The sequence below is a fragment of the Astyanax mexicanus genome, chromosome 11 (genome assembly GCF_023375975.1).
Source record: "Astyanax mexicanus isolate ESR-SI-001 chromosome 11, AstMex3_surface, whole genome shotgun sequence".
In the NCBI taxonomy this organism is placed as follows: Eukaryota; Metazoa; Chordata; class Actinopteri; order Characiformes; family Acestrorhamphidae; genus Astyanax; species Astyanax mexicanus.
The window spans coordinates 29090691-29114998 of record NC_064418.1 but is presented as its reverse complement, the minus strand read 5'-3'; the positions used below and the strand labels follow the sequence as shown (position 1 = coordinate 29114998).

The 24308-nt window shown below is 36.4% G+C and overlaps 1 protein-coding gene across 4 annotated transcripts in view; it reads right to left on the bottom strand.

Annotated features, from left to right (window-relative positions):
* The window catches only part of LOC103046181 (diacylglycerol kinase beta), a 194126-nt gene that overhangs the window by 47560 nt on the left and 122258 nt on the right, over positions 1–24308 (bottom strand). For all 4 annotated transcript variants that reach the window (XM_049484968.1, XM_049484967.1, XM_049484970.1 and 1 more), the window contains 2 exons: positions 22001–22161; positions 3519–3583 (listed from right to left, as the gene is read on the bottom strand). In XM_049484968.1, the coding sequence (XP_049340925.1) occupies positions 3519–3583; positions 22001–22161 (226 nt within the window). The remainder of the gene's footprint in view (positions 1–3518; positions 3584–22000; positions 22162–24308) is intronic.

Sequence of the window (24308 nt, the reverse complement as noted above, 5' to 3'; positions counted from 1 at the left end):
CAGCTGGCTTTCACAACAGAGGAAAGGAAGCAAAAACGCTCCAACTCATCAAATTCATCATCGTTTTCCTGTGTAAATGTCTATTTCTCAAGGTCAAAAGGCAAAACATCATCTGTATCGACTTTGCATTGGAGGACGTTGAATTAGTACACAGGGCATGACTTAATGTTCCTCACCACTGAGAAACTGTCATGAAAAGCTGTAAAGGAATGTAATGTAAGGAGTGTGAAGGATCCTGGAACACACTCTTCACTCAGAACTAGTATTATGGTCAAAACTGCAAGAGATGAGTTCAAGTCAAGACCAAGACCAGGTGTAGCTGCGATCAAGGTTCATACACTTTTTCTTTTTAAATCAATACATTTCCATGATTTTTTCCATGACATTTCTATGCCTTTTAGGCAATTTTTTATTACTATATGATTTTCAAAACATCAGTGCAGACATGGACAATAAAAACAAAAATCAACTAAAACTATAATATAATTAAATAATTATAGCAGGCTTAAAATGAAATTTTAATAATAAAATGTGTGGCAGATCCTGAGAGCTCCATTGTGTAGGGCTAAATTACTGAATTAACTCTGAGCTGATAGATTTTCTCTATGGAAACACAAAGATTTGTAGACCAAATTCCCAAATTCCCATGAAAATTTTCTGGGTATTTTTATTTATCCTTTTCCTTTTCCTTATCTAGGCCTAGAAATTGCTATTTTTAGATTCCATGACTTTTCCAGGTTTTTCATGACCAAGTGAAACCTAAGATAGAACATAGGATAAGAAAGTAAGAAAATAGGAATAAAAAAACAAATATGTATTGTTTTAATGATTTAATATCAATTATTAAATATCACAGCCTAAAATTATTATTACTGCATTTTTCACACTGGATTATAAGGTGCACTTTTAATAAATGTCTATTTTCTGGTCTACGTTTATACACAAGGCACACCAGATTGTAAGATGCATTATGCAACAATAGTTTAAAAACAGGGGTGTCGCCATGTTTTCCTTATAATTCAGCAGGTCTTGCCGCTGGGTCGTGGTGGGAAGTAGGTTAACTAAGCTAAGTAAAGATAAGCTAAATAAACAAAACTGTAATAAAAAAACACTTTCTTTCAAATGTCAAATGAGCACTCAATGTTAATCTACACATATTTCTCTCCTGTAAACTGTTTATTTGGGTGAGTAAAGCGCTACCATTTATATACAGTAAGCTTAGATTCCCAAATTTCACCAGTAGTAAAAGCTGGAGAATTAGCATTAGCGGCTAATGCCACCTGACAGGGCTACAATGAGGAACCCTGAGTGTTCAGGTAAGCCAGGGTGCTATCAGCTAACAGCTGTCCTATGTAGCTGATTTTAACACCGTAAACACGCAGACTTTAGTCCAAAATACTTACCTCTGAACAGGCAAAAGAGCTAGCGCTTAGCAGCTAATGCTAATACTCCTTTATAAAGCTGTACTTCAGCAGAGTGGCTTTACTGCTCCTTACAATCTGACTGGTAAAATTCATACATAAGAAGCACTGGATTATAAGACACACTGTTGATTTTTGGGAAAATTAAACCAGTTGTTATAACAACAATTTCCTAGTGCTCCTCACCTCAAGACCAAGACAAGAAACCAAGACCAGACATAAATAATACAATATTACTCAACACAGAGCTTCTCCTGTGCTGCTATTCAGCTCTTACGCGATCCTGAACCTAGACACGCAACAGCACCACAATAGGTGATTGCATAAAACTCTTCCACGTCACAAACTGTCTGCAATTACTGACTGTAGCCAAGCAATAACAATCGATTGATTTTGCCAGGTAGCTGCTGTTTATTAATTCATTGACTTTTGAGAATTGCCCAGCAGTTAAAATATACTACCACAAAAAAGTACAATACAACACCATTTCCTACAAAAACTACACAAAAGTAGCACCTCTTTTAACACCATTTTATCTTTTTTTTCAATTGATTTCTTTTTGCAGGTCAGGTTCTTAGAGAGTGCCGTGCTATAACAAAAAAAGTGAGAAACAGGACGATTTACACATTTTTTTTAACATTTAAAGAATAAACAATATTCTTCTTTTCATTGTTCTTAATTATTATCTACTGTCTGATTTAAATGCATAGTTTTTCCAACAAGCCAGGATTTTTGTAAATGTTCTGCCTGATATTACACCCCTAAATCTGAAGGAATTATGTTCAAGCACTAAATAATAAGGTTTCATGTTTGATAAGGTACATTACTGAAAAGCAGAACTGTAATTGTAATAGAAAAAATAGAAAAATAGTCAAGTAAATTTGCAACTGTCAAAATATAATGAATAAAATCATTAAATTAGCTCTTTCCTGAACTTAAAATTAATACAAATCCTAAACACAAATCAAACAGTTCATGTCCTCCAAACCTTTAGTTTCATTATGTTTGTCTAGTTTTTGTTTTATGTCTATTTTAAAACCTGCAGAATTTGGCATGATTCATGTTACTAATCTTGAATTATAAAGTGAAGTAGAGAAAAAAAAAACAGGCAGCTTTTCCAAGTGTCCTGTGGGAAATTTCAAAAGCCCTCAAATTATTAGTGTGTAAATAAGTATAGAAAATATTTTACAGCAGAGAATAAGGGTTTTGTATCACCTACACCTGTAGCTCGAATATGGGTCAAGGCATGTTAATAGGTTAAAACTGAATATAAATGGCCCTGTTACTCTTGGTGACTGGGATGAATGCCGTAGCTTCTATGTAACTGTCGATTCATAGCAGTGTTGGTTAATCGAGGGCATCTCTTAGGTCACATGGATGGCACTGAGCAGTACAGTTAGAAATATATTTTTAACACAAAAAAATGGCAAATACCACAAAAACTGCAAGCAGATGGGTGACATCAGATTTGGGCTTCATCTTCTAAAATCGTGTCTGGCTTGAGTACAGATGTGAATGATACAACATGTAATAGTAATAATGCACTTTGTGTATCTAAGATTAGAGTGAAATGATGAAAATGATACTGGGAAGACATAACTTCATATCTACATACATGGTAGATATGTCAAGAAAAATATAAAGGCGTGAAAATGTCCTTTTTTTAATAATTTGGGAAAAAAATGTAAAAGTAAAAGGCTGAACTAAGGGTTTTTGGATTTAAAACAAAAGTTATTTTTAAGCTGGTGTTGGGCAGCCCTTTAACAGTGTTTAAAAGGTAGTTTATATATTATTTTTAATTGTTTATTTTTTTTATATCACTTTTACATGTTGCTGTTTTATTTAATTTTACCGTGAAACATTTTGAGCTGCATTTATATGTATAAAAGGTGCTATATAAATGAAGCTTATTATTATTATTATTATTATTTTTATTATTATTATAAACTCTCGCATGAGCCTGCATTCTTCCTCCCCAAGTAAGATCAATATGCAATAAGGTGGACTGTAAATGGGATTGGCAATTACTAGCATTGTGAAGAAAACCTAATAAGATATATATAGACACTTAAATCATTAAAATTGACAAATTCTTACCTGCTGTTAAACTTTTCTGGATGTTTCTCTCTCATCAAGTGGAATCGGTGAGCTATTGATGCATCCTAAAGTGGAAAAAAAAAAAAAAACAGACAAAAAAAAACACAGAGTTATTTTTTTTTCTTTTAAAAGCTCTGAATATAAACTGTATTTTTTGTTGGTATGCAGAGGCACATACTGCCTCCTGGTTTCTACAAAAGAATTGGCCCTAAATCAAATACTATGGACTGAAAGTTCTAAATTGTGCCCTAGGGCCTGAAGCCCATAAAACCATAAGGCTATCCAGACATGACCCAGACATGTCTGCTCAGCCCCCCCATAGAAAAGATCAATCATTAGTGCATAGCTGCTATAGCTGCTCCTAAAAAAAACTGAACCAGAATCAGTTTAAACATGGTTTAAAATTGCTGTGATGAAGAATCACACCCCCTGAACAGTGCTCAACATGGCCAAAACTAAAAAATGAGATATATGAGGTATTAATAGGCCTGCGTTTCAGAGAGTTCCACAGCCAGAGACAGGCCAGTGGCCTGGGGGATAAGGGGAGGGATGAGAGCCCTGTTGCTGTGGCCTGGAGGGAAGATGTTTTAACAGATAGGCCGGCCGGACTGGACAAAGTACACAACCCTGTCAATAAGGCCGCAGAGCGAGTGAGCTTGATGAATAAGTGATCATATCAGCAAGGGTGAAGCTTTCCAGGAACGTGGGTAAAGGGGAAGTGTAAGCGGGGTGAGAGCAGAGGGCAGTGGGAATTGATGAGTTGAACAACATGGCAGTGACAGAGAAAAGCAATGAGCTGAAACAGTCTAAATAACACTAGATTTGTGGGGAAGAATGTTGCTTTAACAACTGAGTTCTTAAATGTGTGTGTTTTTCAGTGTGCCTTGTGTAACAAGCGTACAAACGTTCCTCAGGAATGAGTCAGCATTAAGAATTTAGTCAAATTTTTAATCAGTGCAGTAACAATCCTGCGCTAGACAGAAGTGCACAGCTCTTAGACCGGTGTAATGCGATACAGATCGCTCTGGATCAGTTGAATTGTTGCTTCATGCACATTAGTGATATTGATATTTACATTCTTTCTGTGTTATGCAATGATTTTTATGCTCTCTCCCATGACCTAACTAATTTTTTTCAGTTTCAGATTATTGCATATTTTTTGTGATCAATTTTTTGAAAGCAAACAGGTAATCTTCATGTACAATTTGTACATTTACATTTTATTTCCCTTTTCAAAAAAGGGAATAAAAATGAAACCCATACACAAACTTACAACCTAAAATGCCTTTGACCCCTTAAAACCCTCCTCAAGGCGACACGCCCCCCCAATACCCCCCAACCCCCCCATTCCAGCATTTCAGACCTGAAACACATTCCAAAAAAGTTAGAATGTGTTATTATGATGAGCTTTTGGGCAACATACAGAGTTCCATGCCATATAACATTTTACTATGCAAAACAGAAGCTTCACGTAAACCCTGTCCGGAAGTGGCGTTGGTATTCTGGGCTCAGGGGGATCTGGGATGGACCATCACAGAGTGGAACAACCATTTTTTTACAAGTTTACATCTGAATTGATGTCTATCAAAGGTTCTTCACCTTTTATCTTTTATAGTTCTTTAAGTCTTTTTTTATTCCAGCCTTTTTGTTTTATCTATTGTCTCCACTGAAGAGCATTAACATAACTGTGTTCTTTACAATCTTCTCTTTATTTAAGTTCCCTGATTTTGCCATTACTATGATGTATCACTAAACCTGCAATTGTGCAATGATTTTAAAGGTATGCAGCAAGTAATCTGATTGGCTGATAAGATCCTAACTAATCACTCCAATTCTTTGTTCAACTTCTCCCAACATTTTACACAAAGCACCCTCTAGCCTAATAACATTCAGAGTGATGTTTTGCATTGCTAGGAACAGCATGGCAGTTCGTTCCTGTGTTGTTTGTGCAAATATCACATCAGTGTTACATGCTTTGCTCAGTAATTCAGAGCTAAGAAACAAATGGTTATAATTTATCTATGAAACACCACCAGTGAAGTACAGCTAAGATAGGTAGGTATATATTTAAAACAGTTCTGTTTAAACTAGTTAAAAGAAAACATCCAGGGAGTTTTGTTTTAACTGCCGGGGTGGATTTTTACTTTCTGGACCTGGACTACCCACTTCTGTGTGTAACTATAGGTTTACATAGGATCTCTGGTGGATTTCGCATTTTACAGAGTCTCGGTCAGTGGCTAAACTGCACTTAGCAGGGCATTATTACACATGTTGTAAAATAACATATGACATTGCAACGACTGTTATTAGGGTAAAAATGTCTTTATTTTAAAACGTTTCTAACTGTTGTCCGTCTTGCTCGTGTCACAGTGCTCTTAGCCAATCAGAGGCGATATGTTTGCATGTATGAATATTCATGAGCAAGAGGCAAAATCCTATCGTTTTACCTCCCCTCCACTGTTCTACAGGACTAAAGCACGTTATACAGGATCTCCCGAGCACTTTTTTTTCCACAAAAAAAAAACAACAAAAAAAAACAGCTCACATGGCATTCATTCACACTAGAGACCACAACTAGACATTTGACATAAAATGAATGAAAAACGATGGAATAAGACCTTTAAATTACTCACAATATAATATGCACACTACAAATTTCCATTTCAACTTCCATAGTTGCAATAAATGTAAAAAATCATGGACACTGTTTGTCATTTATGACTAAAAAAAGACATATTTAGCATTCAAAACCACATTAAAACTTTCCCTAACATGACAGACCTCGATCAAATGAAAGTTAGAAGAATGTTAGCGCTTAAAATGCTACTAAATAATTTAAATATTTTATTATGATGATCTATTATTACGAGACAATGATGCTGAGTATTCCTGCTATTATAAAATTACTGACCTACAGTGTAATGAGTCATAATGTTAAATACTGGTTTAATGAGATGAGCTCACTGTCTTCATCTGTCTCCTTTAAGAGGGGTAGGCTCAAGAGGGGTAATTATCAGAAGAAAATTTTCAATTTATCCACAGCCTCCAGCTTTTTCCTTCTGCATCAGTTTCTTGCATGCCTTTATTTTACCAATTAGCTTTTCTCACAGCCTAATCTACAACAAAGGTTTAAGATGACAGGCATGACACTGCAGACTGAATCTGCATCCACTGTGAACTGGATCTAATGTGGTTTATGTGCAGAGTGGATTGGCAGGGCATGATCTCTACAGCGGATGGAAAAACAAGAGTATAGTGACTCATCAAGTCCTTCTCCTCTCAGGCTTGTGGAGTGCGGAGTCTGCAGGAGCGGCGAGTTACTGAAAGCCTGGGGGAGCAGTCTATCAGCACACGCCCAACGAGGGAACACACCACTCGAGAGGCTAAACTGTTAACAATGAATATTACATCTGCTATACAACACATCTACACATCTTTACATGAACAATAGGCCTAATTCACCAAGCATTACTACTACTTCTGCTTCTAATAATAAAAAAAAAACATTTTTATATCACCTTTCTTTCATCAGTTATGTAGTCCAAAATGCTTTAAACATAAAAAAATGATGACAACATTGGTGAGGATAAACTTCTCTTAAAGAAAGTAAAGAGGGGCCCATGCCCCTCTGTTCAGTTACCAATCATAAGCAAAAATTACCATACCACCACACAAGTCTGTTATGTTCAGATGTACTGATATAATTGTAATAGAGGTGGCACAAATATTGAAAATACTCATAATGGCATCAATTAGAAATTACCAGTAGGACTGCTCGATACATTGTTTAAGCATTGTTTTGTATTGTATTGTTTTTTCCCAGCCCTGTCCCAATTCACTAGCTAGGAAAGCGATAGTGTATTGGACCGCGACCCTGACGACACGGGTTTGATCCTGCGTGAGGAGCGGTGTGGTTATTTATTTATTTGTTCCTTTCCTCTTGGGTTTACCTGCTTTGAATTCAACTGTTCTGCAATTGGGTTCAACAACCCTCTGGGCTGGAGAGCTACTAGTCTGTAGCACTCCATCTAATTACAGTTCACAGGCACTTTAACTACGAACAATTCTTCAATTTAAAAACACATAATCTGACATGAATCTTACAAGACTTTTTGTTAAGACTTTTATTTTTAACTTAATTTTTAGAAATATATTGGTAAAAAGGTTTCACTGATCTTTGCAGTCAAAGACATTTGCGACAGCTGGGAGTTGTGTCACGCCAAGTCGTGGCTGCGATGGTGCCTCAAAGGTACGTTCTGGTGTCAAATGCTAAACCTTGATTAAAATCAAAGCAACAGAGCGTAAAAAGAGAAGCCAATTGATAAGTCAGGTTTCAAACTGTAACAGATCTGCTCCCTCTATATTTAGGCGTGCACACGTGCAAAGACAAAAGAGCTCAGTGCTGCCACATCCTTCAGAGGGGACCAAGTCTGAAGATGCCGCACATGTGCACGAGCTCGTGTAGCGGCTGTCACAGCGAGTGACATGGCGGAGGCTCGCGGCGCGTCTCACTCCGCACGCTGTTTCACTCTCTCAGACAGAGAGGAAGCCAGCGAGCGCAGGATTCTCAGAGTCTGATAGCTGGTGGCACGATGATGAAGCCACGAACGGACCGTGCTACGTTAGCACCTGTGCTTGCTTCCTGCCCGGGTCTGCAGGTGCGCCAGCGGTCACACGGGAGAGAGAGGAAGCTCGCTGGAGGGTGCAGGGAGGAGGGGTTGTTGTGTGGGGTCGAGGGGGATAAGGGGGTTGTGTTTTCATAACCCGCACCAATCAAAACCCAGCACAGCACATCTTTAAATAGCGTTGGAGCAGTGCTGATGCATGGGCCCTCTGAGCGCCTGACTGACTGCTGTGGCAGGGCAATCGATCTCAGCTCGCTCACAAAGCTGCTGCTGAAGCAGTGATGGAATGCATTACACCTCTGGTATTACCTTCACCTCATAAAACCCAAAATGTGCTCTACTCACACAAGTTATGGGAGCAAAGTGAAGAAAAAAGAAAAATACACAGAGATATACAGATACAGAATCCTACAGCTTCAGTGAACTGTTGATCAGTTGTGTCAAACTCACTGGATGTACTGGGTGGGCTACATTACATGATGTTAAGTGTCAAGTGAGTTTTTGGCAAAATAAAATTCAGATAATAAACAACAACTGAGCCACTGGCTAAGTAACTAAAGCTTTCAGTAATAAAACTAATTTTAGTACTACTTACAGAATATTCTACTTTTATTTTGGCAATATGTCCCAATAAACATCTTCAGTGTCAGAATTTTGTTTCAGTTTGACCCTACATGTTTCACTGGAATCCCCTCAGACCACTTCAGTTTCTGATCAGTTTCTCTGATTTTGCTATTTATAGGTATATCTTTAAGTAAAATTAACACTGTTGTTGAATTCCATAAACTACAAACAGTATTTCTCCCAAATTCTAAATAAACAAATTGTGTCATTTAAAAATATGGCATTTATTTGCAGAAAATAAAAAATGGATGAAACAACAACAACAAAAAAAAAGATGCAGAGCTTTCAGACCACAAATAATGCAAAGAAAACAAGTTCATATTCAAAGTTTCAAGTTCAAGTTTTAAGGGTTCAGAAGTCAATATTTGGTGGAATAACCATTAATAACTAATGCTGAAATGTTGGTCCACACAGCATAATAAAAATATCTAAAACATCTAAGTAAAACAAGTCTTAAATATATAGTTTACCAAATTAACATGATGTCAAAAAGTTTTTAAGGTCTAAATAAACTCAAGGTTTGCTGTAAACTCTAGTTGTGCTGTATCTAGGGCAAGACCTGATGTGTGTGATAGGAGAAGGCCATGATGGAGGCCAATATCATGACCGAGTGCTAAGCTACGTGACACGAGGCACTGTAGCAGAACACAGTTGATGTTTGCCAATGAGCTGTATACCTTTCAGAAGCAGCTGCCACCATCACATTACAATCCCAGCCGAGCATCTGGAGAAATAAAGGCTTTTTGAACTTTCGGACTTACGCAGTAAGAGGGCACGGAACAAAGAGCTCTGCTAACAAACAAACTAGCTGTGCGTCAGTCAACAGAGGAGCTGGGTTAGAGTTTTCTGCCCTCATTTCTGTAGCAGATGTTATCAGACGGAGCTCTGTGCTGCTGATATGAAATGCTTTAGGGTGATGTCATGACTAGTCCAAGAAGCTGACACCACTGCCTTTGGGGACATCACCCTTACCAATCCCTTACATGGAAGTGAAGAGGGGACAGGGACGCAATGTTCCCTACATTACCCTCTGACAGTATCTGTGCTTCCACTGTCTTACAAATAAAAGTGCTTACGGAGAGTGTTAGAAACACACTTTTGGTTCCAAACTGGATTTGTTTTTTTTTAAAGATGGATCACTAATCTGTAATTAAAGGAAAACTCCGGTGTAAAATTGACTGGTTGTAGTAAAACATAAAAAAGGGAACTAACCTTTGTTGAATAGCCCACCTCCATTCTCCTGCAGCTTTCTAAGATCCAGTAATTTTTATCCATTTGCCCAAACATGCTTTAGAATAGATGATATGGGGCACATTTTGCCCCTGCAGATAAATCGCTTTTTACACCGTTATTCAGGCACAAAGTAGCTCCACACCTAATTGTTAGAATCCAGAGAGCTCTAATATTTAAAACAACATTACGGCATTCATAATTTTAAAAGTGCACAAGAAGCTTATTAAAAAACACAAACCTAGCGTATCCTACATCTCTGGGCGTCGCCATCACTCATATTAATCATGACTTTACCTTAAGATGGAAGGACATTGCGCACTTTTAAAGTTATTATTGCCTCATTTTAAATATTTCCGGATTTAGAACCCCTGCTCATCCAGCTTTGCCATCAAGCTGCCGGCGTTAGAGGGAGCAAAATTGGCCCTGCTCCCTCTGGGTGGGTAGATGGCGCTCTCTCCCCACATCACTCCTAGGGTGATGTCTGCAGCACAGGGCGTCTGTGAGCTGATGTACCGGAGCCGAGCCGCTGTGCTTTCCTCCAAGCGCGCTGGCTGCTTGGTAATGCTGCATCAGCAGCAGCTCGAAAAGAAGCGGTGGCTGACTTCACATGTATCGGAGGAAGCATGTGTTAGTCTTCACCCTCCTGGTGTGTTGGGGCATCACTAGTGATAGGGGGAGTCCTAATGAGTGGGTTGGGTAATTGCCGTGTAAATTGGGGAGAAAAAATGGGAAAAATTAGAAATAAAATTATAAAAAAAATAAATAAAAAATAATAATAAAAAATAATATTTCCGGATTTAACCTATAAGGGTGTGGAGCTACTTTAAGCCTGGATAACGGTGTAAAAAAAGTGATTTATCTGCAGGGGTAAAATATGCCCCATATCATCTATTCTAAAGCATGTTTGGGCAAATAGAATAAAATTTGCCCAATTTGCCCAGTATATTTTACTACACCCAAAGTCAATTTTACACCATGAACATTATGTGAAGGCTCTAAAACCTTTAAAGATGTTCACAAAAGTTGTTTATCTCTGGCATCACTCTAAAACCCTATTAGGCACCAGAAACAGTTGGGACAGTATGGGAAATGCAAATCATATAAAAGAAATTTATCTTTTATTTAACATTATAAGAAAAATGAACAAATTTCAGTGTGTAAAGGGTAAGGACACAAGCCTAAGCCAATCCCACTGCATCAAGAACCTTTATTCTACTAAATTTAATAGATCCACATAGGCAGGGGATTACTTGGTCAAAACTTTATCAATTAGCACTACAATACTTATTAACTTCTCTTGGCTCTGATGCACCAAAGGATGGGCTATCACACAGTGGAAATGTGTATTGTGATCAGATCTTTGTTTAGGAAGAAATGGGCCCTGTGAGCTTCAGACCCAAATGAAACCTTTCAGATTGTTATCAAAACAAATCCAAAATATTTTCTTGGTTTCTTGGTTATTAAGTGGCAACATTACAAAATGGTAAATGCTTTAACCCCTTAAAATGCCTTGTCCCCTTAAAAAAACAGGACACTTTTACAGGACACTTGGAGAAGCTGCCTGATTTCTCTCTACTCTCTCTAATTTCAGATCAGTAACAGAAATCAAACCCACATTATGCAACTTTGAAAACAGATGTAAAAAGTAGTCACACATAACGAAACTAAAGGTTTGGAGACCATGAACTGTTTGATTTGTATTCAGAAAAAATATTAATTTTAAGTATTGAAAAGAGACAATTTTATGATTTTATTCATTATATTTTGACATAAGCACATTTACTTGATTTTTTTATATATATTTTCTATTACAATTACAGGTTTTTATTGGTATAATGTCAAGCAGACCATTGACAAAAATCCTGGCCTGTTAATTAACATCACAACTTTTTTGGAAAGTGTTGCAAGCCTAAGTTTCCCAGACAAAACATAAAAAACTAAACATGAAATAACCTGCAACTAAATAAAAATACATCTAAAATAAAAATACATTTTAAAATCAAAGTAAATAAAAAAAACGGCAGTTTCTCCTTTTTTTTGCAGTTTCCAAACTGTCCCAACTTTTTCCATATTTTGAGTTGCATTTGTTTTTTTTTATATGCCTCAGAGAGAATCTACTGAAAGGGTAAGGGGTTGAAGGGTATTAAATGAGGTGATATTCAGGTCACCGTGATTGGCGCAGCTAAACAGGGTTATTGTAGGGCTCCACTGTGTCAGTGTCCATCTGTGGCTCTGTCAGCACTGCGGGGAGCAGGTGCATATGGGACCCGTCAACAGCCTGCTAGCATGCGCGTGCAGGTCTGTGTTAGTGTGCATCGGTGAGAGTGTGTGTGAGTGTGTGTGTGAAGTCGGGTTTGCATGTTTGTTTGAGGAGAGAAAAGATGGAGAGGCTCTGTCTTCCTTCTTTCTTTAAGATTGGCCAGGTGTCAGTCAGCACGGCCATTCATTATGGTGGTAACCTGGTCCGAACCTGGCAGCCAAGCACTTCCTGTCACTGATACTTCCCCTGACCTTCAGCCTGTGCCAGTACTATACCCCCACCCACTCCCAAACACACACACACACACACCCAAACACACACACAAAGACTCTAGAGTAAGCATTCTTATTAGACTGCTTGTTTTTTCCCTGATGGTTGTGGCTATTCCCTTAGCTCTTTCCAGCAACAATTAGGGATGTACTAAAGTGGAATGTCTGGGTTGATACAATAATTCAAAACCAGCATTTTGTTTTGGACAATACTGATATTGATAAAAGCCACCTTTTTTTTAAATAAAAAAAAATCACATTATAATTCATAATGCAGTGTGTCCAATATAGATTACAGAGACTGCATGTAGAACTGCATATTTTATCGGTATTTATCATGCAGCAGTGTCTCTGTGTGTGTATATATGTGTACACTGATAAGCCATAACATTAAACCCCATTACAGGTGATGTAAAAAATACTAATCTTCACACACAGTGGCATCTGTCAAGGGGTGGATATTTCAGACAAACAGTGAACAGTCAGTTCTTGAGGGTGGTGTGTTAAATGCAGAAAATGGGCCATATGGATCTGAGATCTGAGTTCCAAAAATGAAATACTTGTGTTTCTCCCTTAATAAATAGGCTGCTATTCTTTTTCAATAGAACCCCTTTTTATCACTGCTACTCCCAAAAGAAATAAATATCATAAATATCAAGCTGATTTTTATACTGAATCTTGAATTAATTTCCTCAACACAGAGCAATATTAAATGTTTCAGTACCACAGACCATTTTTAAAGGTAAACTCCAAACATTTTAAACATGCTCTAAATATAAGTCCAGCATTGGCTTACCAACCAGTCAGTACACAGTAGCAGTAATGCTAGCACCTCTACCGCCAAAAACCTGTTTACTGTAGAAAAACTGAAATATATAGACAAGTTAGGCATGTATATTTTACTATTTAGATTTTTTATGTGGTTTAATGTTTTTAGCAGTTTAGCTCCATTCTCTTCCATTCATTTTGGACTCCCTTGATAGGATCCCTCTAGTTTTACTGTAATATACTGTAATATACTAATGCAGTCATTCGTTTTATAGGTTTGCAGTCATTTTCTGACATAGAAATTGGGAAGGCTCTTTTTATATGTAAATTGTGTAGTTCAGTTCAGCATTCACAAAACTATGAACATGTGCACAACACTGGTCATCATATACATAATATCTGAGTAAAATAAAATTATACTTTGCAATCTAAAGACTGTTTAAAACACTGCCATTCACTTCACTTGCAAAACATTAAAAACTGATATTGTATTTTTGAAAAACAATACAGTATAAAAAATATAATATTGTGATACACCAGCGTACCAGTATTTTCTTACACGCCTAATTTTTAAGACTGCATAAATGGGAATTTCTAATTAGATAAGCTCCTTTTTTATTTTAAATCCAACACTAAATGATCCACTGTCTGCCACAAAACTATTTATTAAAAATCAATATCATTCTTATGCACTCCTAGCAATACCATCAAAACAATCCTAGCAATACCATATAATCAGAGCACTCCTGGCTGCCTGATTGCCTGAGCACTCTTTGACAAAACAACAGCTACGACAGAACTCATCTGAAATCCGATAAATGAGGGGAAAGAGTGAGTGTGACACTGGAGATGTGAGGCGAAGTGATACCAAGCCGCTGAGAACACGATGCCAGAAGCCTTCTTCTCCCAGTGCCACTCCAGGGAGGGCAGGACAGGGCCACTGATAGCTTGTTGATGGCTGAAGAGGAAGGTTAGATTTCATCTGCCTGGTCTGGAGGATCAGGCCCGTGCTGGGCTAGTGTAATGGGGGGGGTGTGTTTAATGGCTGCTGACGCTGTGTGTTTGCTCTCTCTAATTCCCCGAGACACATTCTTTCCAGGGGGAAGGAGGAACTGGATCAAGCGGCGAACACTTTCCAGCAGGATCACCATGGCGTGTTAAGTCTGCATAGAAATGTCTCGGAAATCCGATTCACATGTGTGCCAAGCACAGCCCTCCCTTACAAAGTGGGCTTGTTTACTTGGAGTCAGGAGCCTCTGTTTCCACTAGCAGTAAAAGTAAAGTGAGTTCACAAAACAACACTAAATCAGTCTCATATTAATGATGTGTTCCTAATTAAATGGATGTTAAGCTATATCTAAAGGTAGAGAATACAGGTAGAAAAAAACAAAAGATCAATTTATTTGGCCCACATACTAGAATAAAAGCTGGCAATAAATGGATGTTGGAACATCAGGTCACAGCAGGATGCAGTTGGGCCAGTTGTGTCCCAAAATAGAAACACTAAACAATTGTTTTGATAAATAACAGAAAAGGTTTAATTAATGAACTATTGTGAGTAAATTGCGGGGCAGTAGTGGCCCAATTATTAGAGCATAAGGTTAATATTAGTATAGAGAGTAGGTGCTTTATGAGGCCCCACAGCAATGGCTGCTTACTGCTCTAGGCATGTGTGCTCACTAGTGTGTGTATGTGTGTGTTTACTGCACTTTCTCTGTGGTCATGATCGCAACACCACCAGAAGCTTATCTAAGGTCATTCAAAACCAGCATGTGATCTCCTTGAATGGGGAGAAACCAAAATACTCCTAAAGACAAAAACCTCCTGAATAGCTTGGAGCGTTTAGCTCAAAAATGCACAAAAATAGGATAGGATTTCGGCTCTTGCTCATGAATATTTATACATGCACTGTGAGACAGTGAGACAGACAACAGTTAGAAGACATTTTAACAGTAATGTGTAATATGCCTGTTAAGTGCAGTTCAGCCACTGACCTAGTCTCAGAGTCTCTGTAAAATGCCAAATCCACCGGAGATCCTATGTAAACCTATGTAGTTACACACAGAAGTGGGTTGTCTAGGTCCAGAAAGTAAAAATCCACCCCAGGGTTTTGTTGGCTAAGCCAACATTGTGTCAAAATCCTCCCCTAGTTGCCACCAAAAAAATATTTCGAAAGACAACATGTGGCCATATTTCTTTGACTGTCATGACAATCTTAAGATGTGGAGGCTGCTAAAGCTGGGCCATTTTAGGCCTACGATGCTATACACTTGCCTCTGTCATACCTAACCTGACATCTGCAGTCAAGTTAACCCAAGAAAAGAAAGACATGACTAGTCATTACAGTCTAAATCAGATTTTCATCCATATTTTACATGAATCTGCTTATTAAGAATTACATCAATACTTTATTTGCCATGACAATTAAGGGCGTCATTCTTCTGCTGTGTCCAAAGCAACAAGCAGGATCAGAAAGAACAGACGCTCCGCCGCACTTTCTGTCTTTTTCTGCCAGACAGCCAGGACACGACCCTGCTGCTGTTTTTGCCCCAGCAGTTCTTTTATTTCCACAAATCGCTTATTAGATTAGGTCATTGAAAATTTAATCTCTCCACTGAAGTGAACATGAAACAGACGACCCTGAAGCTGGCGATAGTGGCCTAGTAACCAGTAATGCCATGGCAACCCCAGCGGAGGGTGGCAGGAAAATGTTCCCTTTTGGGACGATAAGGCGGTGCAACATTGCTAATGATTACATCAGCGCGTGAGTCACCACACTGGTTTGCTCAGGTGTCAGTAGCTCCCGATGTGGAGCCATCTGTCCTCTCCTCATGGACTCCCAGCACCCTGTCCCTCTGCTCCAACAGCACACCATGCCTCAGCCCCAGAACTGCAGGCAGAGGAGAGGAGGGCCTCTGGTGCCCCCTAGGATTTTATGTGATAGCCAGTGAGAGTCTCTAATTTACTGATGAATATATATTTTATTATCGTAAACACTGTTGTTTTATTTCATCATTTAAATTTTGAAGCAAGTAAAAACAAGTATCAGCAGATGCTGATTGCTGAATTGCTGGGTGATGTGGCCCTTAATTAATATTGGGAAATGTATTGTTGGCAATTTTAATTCATTTTATGACTATACTACTGCAAGGCTATTTAGCATAACCTTTTAATTTAACATTCAGTAGAAACAAAAAATCTTTAAACTTTTGTCTCATTTTGAAGCAAGCATTTAACAAGTCTTTTGTGTAGAATTTTGCAATAATTTATATTGCAACAAAACAAATAATATAAAGTAACAAAACATTTACCACAATACCAAATATTGACCAATTGATTGTATTGATTTTTTTTACTATATATTTATATTTAAAAAAATTAAAAGTAAACATTATAATTACATTATATTATTTTTAGGTTAAATTATTATTATTGTGTGCAAAAAAATCTTGGCAAAGTACAGTTGTTTGCAAAATAGACAAAAGTTTACACATTTGTTTGAAACTGGCAAAAATATCATTTAAAATAAATACCCTGAAATATTGTGATATTATTTATGTTGCACACCCCTACTAAAATCTACCCAATTGATTTTGTTTACATTAATAAAATAATGAACAGCACTGTTGTTTTGCTGATCATTTACATTTTAAAGCAAATAAAACAATATATCAACAGTTCTTGCTAAACTGTACTCACACACAGTGTGCTTCCATACAACCAGTGGCCTACACTTGTGGCCTACAGTACATTGATGGACATGCAGGATACTCCCCCACTGGATTATTTCACGCTGTGATATAAAAAAGCGCATTCCGAGACAAAGCCTGATTTCATTTTATGTTTTTTTTTCCTTGTTCCACTTGTGAGAACCAGCATTGGTGCCAAGCCATGCATGGACCCTCCTGGCACAGACAACCTTCCCCCCATCATGAGACTCGGGGTCCACAGACCAGCCATTGTCCACTAAGAGTCAGCGGCCTCGCTGCCACCCAAGCTTTCCAAACCAGCCCACATCATCACCTGCAGATGGCCTGACACCCTCAATACACCACATTGTTTCTTAGCTTTCTCCTGCATTCTGCATTTTTTTTAAATAAAATGTTATTTGTTGTTTATTTAATTAACATTTAACATGGCAATTACGTTTCTTTTTATCTTAAACAGAGCTGAATGGGTTAAAAAAGCTAATCCAGCTATTCTCAAGACTATACTTTAACAAAATATCTTATTACATTAATAGTAAACCAAGATAGATTGAGCCAGCTAATAGGAATTGTGTAGACGGTTTGTCTCAGGCTAAAATAAAATAGTTTGAAGACTAATTTTAGATTAGAGTTGAATATAAAAAGCCTCACATTCTTTACTCAACATATAAAAGTACTCTGTTTCAAAATTAACACAAAACTGTTTTTGTTTAACTTTTAACATAACAATTACATCTCCTCATTTCTTAAAAAATTAAATAATTTTTTATTCTTTATATTTCTAATATGAAAAAAGCTCATCACACAAACTATTAGCCACAATTTTTAGCAGTATAAATAATCCAAATAAATAATCAAGCTATTGTACGACAGAGCAGTCCTCATAAATGTCCTTAAACTGGCACATTGCTGTGAGAATAGTGGATACTGATGGCTGAGGGAATCAAAGCTGTTCCTCCAGTCAGTGGGAGGCTGAGATGAGTTACATAATGGCGCTGCAGTGTGTCGAATTCCTGCGAGTTTCTGCATTATTTTTATTTTTTTCTGCGCCACCTTGCCTAATCCTTCCTGTCTCTGCTCCCGCCGATTCACGAACTCACTTCATCCGTATCAGATGGCCTATTTCAGGTCCCTTGCCTATTTTTGGCCACTCTAAATGTGGCCCGGGCTACCTGGCACACTTCACAAAGATGAAACAGCGTGTAACCAACACACCTGGGATGAAGCAGATTAGAATAGAATTTGGACATTTTTCCAAAATGAAAGACACCCTATTTATAGAGTGCTGCTCTATAAATGGAACAAAAATGAATCACTGTCTAAACAAAAGGGGGTAAATGGGAACAGTGCAGATACTGCGAGAGACTGAAATATTATCCTTCAAGCAGTTTTTTTGCTCTAACACAACCTAATTTAACCTCATGATGGGTTTGCTTATTAGCAGATGAATTGAGTTAGAGGTGGTTAAGAATGTGAAGCTCTAAATATGATGAGAAGGGTATAAATTAGAATTATGCAGAGTTTTTAGAAAAATATGATTACAAACTTATAAGATATGAGATTAATTGAAATGCATAAAATATAAGATTACAATATTTTTGCATATTTCAATAAAATAATATATACAGATATAATATATCGTCGCTGTCCAATGAAAAACACTTATCTCCATTTTTGTCGATTTTTAGTTTACTACATAATCTGAACAGACAAACTGTCCCTTACACGGTACCAAAATTTCTTGATGAATAGACCAATAGAAACTCTTCAAAATGACCTGAAATAAACTCTTTTTTACATTGACTTCCATTGAAAGTTTACAATGTTTTTTCTCTCTCCTGTAAAGTTGCTGTTTTGGAGATAAGTGGTTTTCATTGAACAGCAATGATATACAGATAGATTCAGATTCATATAAAAAAAATACAATTGAGTGCACAAATATTCTTATCTGATTTATCCTTTTTGAGTTTGTTTATTTTTCTGCCAAATGTTAAACATGCAACAAAATCAACTTGGCAAGGCCTGTGCATCCTCCTAACATACCATAGCAACCAGTTAGGAACACCACAGCAACCGACTTGGACACCATAGCAACCACTTGGCACTTCACAGCTACTGCATGCGATACAGTTCAGAAATCAATATTTGGTGGAATATCCCTGGTTTTTAATCACTGTTTTTTATGCATCTTGGCATGTTCTCCTCCACCAGTCTTACACACTGCTTTTGGATACATTTATGCCACTCCTGGCGCAAAACTTCAAGCAGTTTAGCTTGGTTTGATGGCTTGTGATCATTCATTTTTCTCTTGATTATAATTCCAGAGGTTTTCAATTTGGTAAAATCTATTTTTAGGTGGTCTCTTTTTTCAGAATTGTATACAGACATGTATTTCTGTTCTGTTGAGTGTAGCACAACATAGGGTTGGCTGTGCTAAATAACTTTCCTGTCTTTTTTGGCTTTTTGAAATTTCTAGATATCACTGTATTGTAAAGACATGGCATATTAAACTGGCCTGTGTGCAGAATCACAATTCTATGTAAAGTGATGATTTGCAGATTTATTAATAAACAGTTTTGTAATGTTCCCATAAATCATTATGAATATAGTAGCATTAGATTTCCCTAGAGGTATGAATCACACTCTGTCAAAGTGATATGTTTCCTCTCATTAAAATCTGTAAATGATCCCCAATCCAGATTTTATTCACTTTAAAGCAGCATTGTGCTTGCACTGTAACTTTGCTATGAACCTTAAACACATGCACAATACTGGAGGCAACAGAACAATATTAACTTTATCAATTTGATCACAACATGTTTGTTAAGAAATGTTTGTTCTAATTCTTTAAAACTTCACTCAATAGATGCCATTTAGTGCTGAAATAGCAGAAGACTCTAAATCACAATGAATTGGTTAGCATCAATTTGATCTTTTCCCACAAAACCTGTGAACAAATGGCTCTCATAACATTACAATGAGTACGGTTGCTAAGCAACTGAGAGCAGGCCAGTTATTTATTTTTCTCCATGAGCTGGTAAAGATGCTGTGTATAAAATCACAAGGCTCAAGTTTTGGCAAGTTGTAATTTCATTAATGTAATGATGCTTACCTTAATGTTACGTTTGATCAATATGTCATTAAATGCACATTAGATCTAATGGACATCTAATGATGTCTTATAAACTCACTAAAATAATCTGAAGACCAACTATATTCAGCCTTTGGGAAGAAGGAAAATTTGAAAGATATTAATGTGAACAGGAAGTTGTTCTAGCCAATAAAACATAAAATATACGTGTAATTAAATAATGCTTTTTTTTCCAAACATACCATGCTGCACTTTGGTAAATAGGAGTAGCAACTGGAATAATAAGACCAATTTATATGCCTAGAATATATTGTATAAGGGCCATTCCACCGAATGGGTGACTTTTGTTTGTTGTAGCTGTTCCAAATTAAACTTATTTTTTAGATCTATTTTCAACTCTGAATCTAATAACACATATATTTAACTATCCAAAACATGTACTGGTCAAAAGATTTCTAAGCTAAAGATGGTTACAAAACTCCTGTGACATTTAAAAAGCAAGTCCACTAATTTCTTTGATTTTCTCTCAAGAAAGTCTTTATTTCATAGAAATGGTTGACTGTAGGTTCAAATAATTGATATTTATAACAAAAATCACTCCTGTTAATGGAACTCATTCCTGTTACTGGAACTCACTCCTGTTACTGGCCCTCATACCTTTTACTTTTTAAATGTTTTGAGTAACAGGAATGAGTTTTTAGCATAGAATTAGCAAAAAACATGAACAATAGCTAAATGGTGGCTATGATAGTAGCTTGAGGACACTGGGGACATTCTAGTGATTTTCCCAAAATGTGTATTTAAAAAAAAACAAATAAGATTTAAATAAGAATTAATTTAGGTAACAGGAATGAGTGATACGTTTGACCTTCTCAGTCATAGTTACAAAAAGATAAAATATACAGAAAAACAAATGAAGAAACTAATTTTGGTCCATGATCTTCAGAAGAACCAGCACCATGTGAACCATGTCACTTCCTGTTGTAAATGTGACTTGTTGTAGAATGTTCCAGATGTTTCGGATGGGGTGATGTATTACGGTAACAGGAATGAGTGAAAACCAAACTAAACTAAAATGTGTATTTTAACTTAAACATTAAGGATTTATTATGAAATATATATATTTTAAAGCATAGATGGGATTTGGAGTCACACAACAATGCAAAAAAATTACATAATATTTATATTTTATGGTAAAGTTTATAGTTAAAGAGTGGGGATAGATACATGCTATTTTTTCAGTGTTCTACTGTAAGCAGTTTTTATTAATGTTTTTAATTACATAGCTTACTTTTGCAATCAGTTCGATGTACAAGACACCATGCTTAATAATAACATGTATTTTAAAGTTATTTTGTGTGCACATTTTTACATGTAATTTCCTGGGGACAGAAATGGCACCGATTTGATGGAATGGCCCATATAGACAAAAAAAGAAGACATTATTGAATAATACTTGTGTAAAAATGTGCAAATGTAATAATGATGTATGTAAGTGATTATAATTTTAGAACGAAATAATTGGTATATCAGGACATTCTTTGTGTGTGTGGGTGAGCATTATCCTGCTAAAAAATACCAGGTTGAAGCTCTGCTTGAGAGGCAACATATGAACATGTTTGGCTGCAGAACGTCCTGCATGATTAATACCACTTTGTTTCAATACAGGGTGTGTTGTGTTTTTTTGTCAATGAGTGTAAAATATTGCAAACAGATTTAATTCAGATTTTGTACAAGGAACACATTAGAAATCCACTTTTTATCTCCCTAATATTACTTTAAATATTTCTATTTATTAATTGTGTTGCTTCAGCTCTGTAAAATAAAAGTGTTAGGGCTTAACTAGATATGATGTGTATATGTATTTGTATCATCTAGGTAGTTAGAGTCTGAACCGATGCTTACCACACCGATGGAGAAGTAGTTGTTCACTATGCTGTACGGCACAGGATCTCCCTTTTCCTCCTTGTCATCAGGGATGATGTCAATGTTCCAGCGGTCCAGCACTACCTCAGTGCTGTGCTCAATGTCCTTGAGGAACTTGAGAAGACTGCCACCCTCATAGCCTGAAGAACAAAACACAGATATAATACACTACATGCAGAGAGAAATGAAATATGCAATAATATCGCCAACATTTTTAAACACCGTGAACACTATTATACCACGAAATATGGTGTCATATCACCCACCCCTAATTATCACATCAGGGTACTATTTTTTACTGTTTTTAGTAAAAGAAAATTTCACACTGTTCTCATTTCCCATTATATATCTACTACAGACAGATTATATCTGTCCAGTATCATTTATGTTACTTTAATCCTGGATATATGGAGATATTTGGAGTGCATTATTAGTATCATGACATTCTGGATCATTGACTTCTGTTACAAATCTGATAAAAATCTCAATTCGGGGTGTGCCATACCATATCGTATGCAATAATAAAATGTAATTGAAATTTTGTTGCAGTAGTTAATTCTTGAAATATATATTTTTTTAATTCAGTGTTTTAATTCAGTGTTATCGTGAAATTAACATGAAATATTGTGCTATTATTTTATGGTCATATCGCTAGTGATGGAGCGAAATAAACATTTTTGTCTGAAAACGAAAATGAACAAAATAAAATAGAAAAAACATTTTTTTTCAGGTTTTTCATTAATTGTGTCACTTTTTCATCACTGCCTAAATTATATGTTTTTAAGTCTTGATTTTCAACAAAAACAAAATCACAAAACTACAATTTATAACCATTTATGGAGCACTGAACATTATAATATCCCAGCAGATATACCAACAAAGCCAAAAACAGTCTTTAAATGACTTTAGGGAGCCCCCTGTCTGTTTTTAGTTAACTCTTGACATACTTTTGACCTACTGACCTAAAATATATTAGTTATTATTTGACATATATTATTTGCTTTTTTCACTTATTTTTCTCAAAACTGAAGGTGCTATTGTTGGCCAAATATTTCCGGTTGCCATATATCTTAAAAGTGCATATGCATATGCATAAAAGTGAATATTTATTTTCATGTACATAAACTCACTTTTAACTTTAAGAGTGAGCTGGACAGAGAGCTTGCCAATTGTGGTTTGATGTACACTAATGTTTTCAGCTATTCTTTTGTATTATTTTGTAGGTCTTCTGAGTTCTTTCCTGTCCTTCTTGCTATTGTTTAAAGGTCAAAGGACTTGTGAATCACACATTTACACTACAACTCACCTCCCTAATTGAAACACCTTTTGCCAATTAGCTCTTTAAGACGTCACACAAAAGGTTACTCACCTTGTCTAGTGTGCACTGTGGATACTTACTTACTTACTTACTAAAGTGTCCAATAAAAGACATGAACAGTACAACTATTAGCTATTAGTTAGATTGTACATTAATGTAATGTAGATAAGTATCAGGCAGGATTAACACACATACTCTTGCTAAAGTCTTTCTATACCCACTTAACAGGTTTTTGGTAAGTAGAACGTTTTCTGAATATTAGAGTTAATGTTCTTAGAAAATGTAATATGTATTTTTAATATAACATTTTTAAATATCCTGGTAACATCAATGCAACATCACTTGTGTCAAAGTTTTCATTTTAGTATAGGGAATGTTATTTAAAAAAAAAATACTATTATTGAAAAGTGACTTTATTCAAAATGTGAAATTCTATATTCTTTATAATATATTCTGTAGATGTATTACACACATTTTTAAGCATTTATTTCTTTTATTTTTGATGATTATGGCTTACAGTCAGTGAAAGTCCAAAATTTAGTGTCTCACAAAATTTGATTATTGAATTGGTATTTTTGGCAGCGTGGGCAGTGTGCCAAGTCCTGCTGAAAAATGAAATCTGCAACTTCATAAAAGTTTCACGTCACTGATTGTGGAAACGTCACACTAGACCTCAAGCAGCTTGTACTGTGTGTCTCTCCACTCTTCCTCTAGACTCTGGTCCCTTGATTTCAAAATGAAATACAACATTTACTGATGATCAGTGATGGTATGGAGAGGCACGTCATCTGCTGGTGTTGGTCCACTGTGTTGTATGAAGTTTAAAGTCAGTACAGTGTTTCCTGGAAAATCTTACAGCACTTCATGCTTCCCTCTGCTGACAACTTTTATGGAGATGCTGATTTCATTGGCTGTAAGCAATAATCATGAACAGTAAAAGAAATAAAAATTTCAAACACATCATTCTGT